The sequence below is a fragment of the Tigriopus californicus genome, chromosome 8 (genome assembly GCF_007210705.1).
Source record: "Tigriopus californicus strain San Diego chromosome 8, Tcal_SD_v2.1, whole genome shotgun sequence".
Taxonomy (NCBI): Eukaryota; Metazoa; Arthropoda; class Copepoda; order Harpacticoida; family Harpacticidae; genus Tigriopus; species Tigriopus californicus.
The window spans coordinates 10,881,658-10,886,308 of record NC_081447.1 but is presented as its reverse complement, the minus strand read 5'-3'; the positions used below and the strand labels follow the sequence as shown (position 1 = coordinate 10,886,308).

Here is a 4,651-nt window from a genome sequence, read left to right as displayed (position 1 = left end):
GACGAACCAATTTTGACTAGACATAAAAGCTGTTGCTTTTTGAGCAAAGAGCCGGAAGATGATGATGGCCTTACTTGTCCCGCATGAAGATAAAGTTGAAGAGTGTGNGTATGGAGCCTGGTCAAGCGAAATATTTTCTCACCGCTTTAAATCAAATTAGCATTCATTAACCAAACGGTTCAAAAGCTTCTCATTGTTACAAATATCGAACCTCTAGTGAAACATCTTGAAATGACGTGGTCTACAGCTCATCCGTGTGTGCAATGATGTCTGAGTTCCTTAAAGGCCAATGGGAATGAAATATTTTTTCACCGCTTTAAATCAAATTGGCATTTTTTAACCAAAAGGTTCAAAAGCTTCTCATTGTTACAAATATCGAACCTCTAGTGAAACATCTTGAAATGACATGGTCTACAGCTCATCCGTGTGTGCAATGTTGTCTGAGTTCCTTAAAGGCCAATGGGAATGAAAAATGTAATGGACGGAAATGCGAAAATATTTCACAATTACAAATTCAATTGATATCATTGAATTTTCGGGTGGTTTATTACCTTTGAAACATTACGTTCTCAATCATGAACAAAGAATACTTGAGTCGACCAGGGTTTAAATGTTGCTAGATATTTGCTTTTGTCGAATTTATTTCATGACCTTCCTGCTCAGGGGGCGTGGGTAGAGACCCACCCAGCCGCAGACAGAGAGGATTTTGATGCCTACTAAGAGCCCTTGATTTGAATAAAAGAACGAATCTGTGTTTGCTTGTTTGAAAATTGCAATCAATCAATGAGCGAAAATGGAAAGTGAAAGTGATATTCGTGGATTGCTGCTTTCACAAGAACATATGCATTAAATTTAAAAAAAAATCGAAACGGGAATGCAATGAAACATTAATGGGTGCTAATCTGTTAGTAAATCCGATTTATTCATTAATGATAATACCAAATATACACCATAAATATCTTCAAAAATTTGAAATTGTTGTCTCTTAATTAATTAGTAATATCTAAAGGCTATTACACATTTGGCTGATCCCAGCTTTTAAATCGACGAAATATTTGTCAAAAATGAAGAGTTGAGCAAAAAGTTCTTGCAACGTTAATCTTAAAACGTCAACTTTACTAGCTTATTATCCACTTATTTCATCAATCACAAACGAACCCCTAAAATAACCGCATGTCCCTGAAGACAGCCCCATTTACCAATAAATGGAAAGGCTTTCGTGCTTGCCAATAAATTTATCTACAAAATCTCAGGTCATATAAAGTATTAAAAACTAATTAATGCAGAGCGTAGCTAAGAGCTAGCTCGCATAGCTTTGTTCATATTTTCGAATGAATGCAGAACGACTTAGAATTCAATTATATTTAGCATTTTTTGGTGAAATTCAAGAACAAGAGGGTTTGCAAGCAAATTAGAACTGCATATCAAATAAATTCATCTGGAAAAAGTAGACTTAGTCTAAAACAAGAGTCGAAATGGGACTTTGGGATTGTACAGTATTTAAAGAAGGTACGAAAGGTATGTGATACTGTGCGTCTTCAAATGTATCCATGAGCTTCGTCCCAACCCAGGATTTAGGGTCAATTGTAGTGACCGTAGAGGCTTAATGTGCGTTTTTCCTTCAAGCCCTCGAAGAACCAGGCTTGTTCGAACAATGAAGTCCACATCTCTTCTTTCTCGGGCTCCATCATTGTTTAATTTGCTGCCCTCTAATATTCGCAGGGAATACGTAAGCCTTATTGATCCGGTAGCATCTTTCAAGTCAGACTTGGACAAAATTATTAAAAATCATTCAGTACATTCAAGGACTAGCTCGGTCTGCCGACTCAAATTCGTTGGTAGACTAGATATCATATAGCAATTAAAAAGTATGAAATAGACGAATTCAATTTCATTTCAATAGTACTGGGAATTATATTCCCTGTAGCGGTTAGAAAAGCCCGTGAAAAACAAAACAAAAAAAATGAAAAGAAATGATAGCCGCACATCCCTTGTTTTTCTTAAACAAGCATTTTGAATGTACTGCCGAATCAAAATGTCCTGGAAACTCGCCTACAGTGTAGATTCAGATTTTGTGTAAGTGTCTTTGCATAGATAATGAACATCGGTTGACAGAGAACGGTCTTGAATATATTCCCCATGACCGAGACGACAGCAAATTAGCATTTGCCTCCCCAAGACAGATAAAAAGAAGCTATTTATGTGTAAATTTTAGGTTGAACTGTGTTTCATTCCAAAGACATTTCAATCAATTGGTACACTACACGAGTTCATTGAACTGTTAATTTTATCGATCCTCTTGGAAAGTTTCAACTATTTTCAAGCTTCCAATTTCAGACGGGAAGTCCATCAATTGAATAGAATGTATCGATTTTTTAATCGAAATTGACTATCAAACCAACTTGACTTTGACCCATAGCTTCCTTAAAATCGTATGTTCAAACCTATTCTCTTAAGGGGTTGCTCGCCATCTTTAGATTCCTTAAAACTCAAGAATTTCAGCTCCATGGTTTTTAGCATGGAATGGGACAAATAAAATCACACATTGTCAGAGCAGGAATTCAAAAGAAGGCCTACGAGATAAGACATCATGTTTTATGAAGGGGGATGTTAAAGCATCTCCTTAATTTGTTTACCACCTTGAAATATTATGGATGGATTTGCTTATTGTGTATACCACTGAAGGAGACAAAAACTTAGGATTTGGTACAGAAGAAAACATAAAAGAACAAACACCACACCTATGATCAAAGTATGATGAAATTATTTCTTGATTTTGCAATGGTTGGACGTAAGGTAACCACTTCCGGCACGATAATGAACGAAGAAAGTTGTTAGGGGCCGGTTTGTAAAACTTTGTAAAGCCTAATTGGAATTGCCTTCTTTCTGTCGTTACCGAATGAACCCATTTGATTTGACTCTTTCTTATACCATGACAGCTTCGTCATCGCAGACTTTGATGTTAGGCCTCATTGAATATGCCTCCACTCTTAAACCTACATTTATAAGGCCCTCACTTTTGGCTTTAGCCCAAACTGTAAAGGTCATTTCCCCTTTTTATAGATAGGTAAACCTACCTAAAATGATCCACAGAACAATGGCGTTGCCCAAAGTCCCTACCACCACAATAACGGTGAAGCTAATGGTCCACAACAAATTTGGCCAACTCATTTTATCACTGGGATCGAGAACGGGCTCTTCCTCGTAAAATGGGTCTCTGTCCTCCCCAGAGAGATTTCGAAACAGGCTCAAGTTGTTGTGGAGGCCTTGGAGCATATTGACACTGCCGTTGAATTGAATAGCGTGGAAATCCTCCTCCTCATCGAAACTGACATTGGCCATACTCTGATGAGCTAAGGTCCCTTTTCCATGATGTGGACGGTTCCAACTTACAAGAAGGTTAGGGCTCGATGTTGCTCAGAATCAAAATTGTAAGCACCCGTCAATGATTTAGATTACTAAAAAACCACTGGTTTTACAAGAGAGGAAGGTCTGTCCTCGTTGACCACAAAGTATCTCTCAACTGCCGGGGGAAGAATTCTCTACGGAAGGGACCGATAAGCACATCGTTCGAAGAACGCTAAGGGGGAGGAGGGGGGCCTTCTGATTTCAGAGAAAGGCTCTCCTAAACAAAAAGAATTTTCTCTTGAAAATTCTGGGCGAACCGAAGGCTGCGCTGCGAGATCCGGTTGCCTCCTACCCCTCGATGGGATCTGAAAAGGTCTCTCAAGTGGGAGTACCGGGGAGAGAAATCGAGGATGCACTTTTCATATGGATCAAGGACACAAGCTAGTCTTGTGGCAAGACTCTTCCAGCCGATATAGACGACGTGTTCAAACAAGGTTGTGAGAAAACCACCTTCCATAGGGTACAAGCCGAAACAGATTAGCGGCATGTTTTCTAGAGTGGGCTCGTTAAAATCAATAGACGGGAACTAGCTGAAATGGTGCTGATGAATGTCCAGTTTGCACTTATCCTATTCATTCTCAAGTGGATTAAGACAATCCCGTTTCATTTTACGATACCACTGAGGACCTGTCTCAGTCAGGTTGAGACCGCTCTGGAGGATTTCCCTGATCTGACATGCTGGATCATACCAAGGAATTCCATTTATACCCCTGAGCAGAAGAAATGCTAGTCTACAGTCATTTTAAGGTCACGGAAAGGATCCTAAAGCCTGCTCAAGTAGGATACCTATCTTACCTTGGAATTGTCAGCACAAAGAGAGTCTGAATGAATCGATTTATTTGCATTCTTTGAAAGAAAATGATCACCGTGTACCGGTAGTTCATTTGAAATGCCCATCTAAAGATGTGTTTCTGTGATATACATACATACAGTACGTACTGAATCCAGTCAGTACTCCACTAGGGTAATCTCGTTTGAGCTGTTCCAGACAACGAGCTCCTTCGTAGGTACTTGGTACATCTCAGAATGGAGAATACTTTTGAGATGCAGCGCGAATATTGGCAATGACACGGAGAGGCGAGAACCCATGGGACGCCTCGTAGCCAAAGGGACCATCATGGAAGAAGAATGGGGGCATGAAGAACACTGGAAACGGCCGATGAGCCTGTTTCTTGACGCGCCCAAACGACTCGATCCTCTTCTTGATGGGCTTTTGAAAAGTGGCCAAGAAATAATCCGGCTG

At 39.7% G+C, this 4,651-nt stretch overlaps 1 protein-coding gene across 1 annotated transcript in view; it reads right to left on the bottom strand.

Annotated features, from left to right (window-relative positions):
- LOC131884892 (tachykinin-like peptides receptor 86C) overlaps window positions 1-3,540 on the bottom strand; it is a 6,646-nt gene extending 3,106 nt beyond the window's left edge. Inside the window, exon 1 of the mRNA XM_059232788.1 lies at window positions 3,078-3,540. Within this exon, the coding sequence (XP_059088771.1) occupies window positions 3,078-3,342 (265 nt within the window). The 5' untranslated portion in view covers window positions 3,343-3,540. The remainder of the gene's footprint in view (window positions 1-3,077) is intronic.
- Between the last annotated feature and the right edge of the window lie 1,111 nt (window positions 3,541-4,651).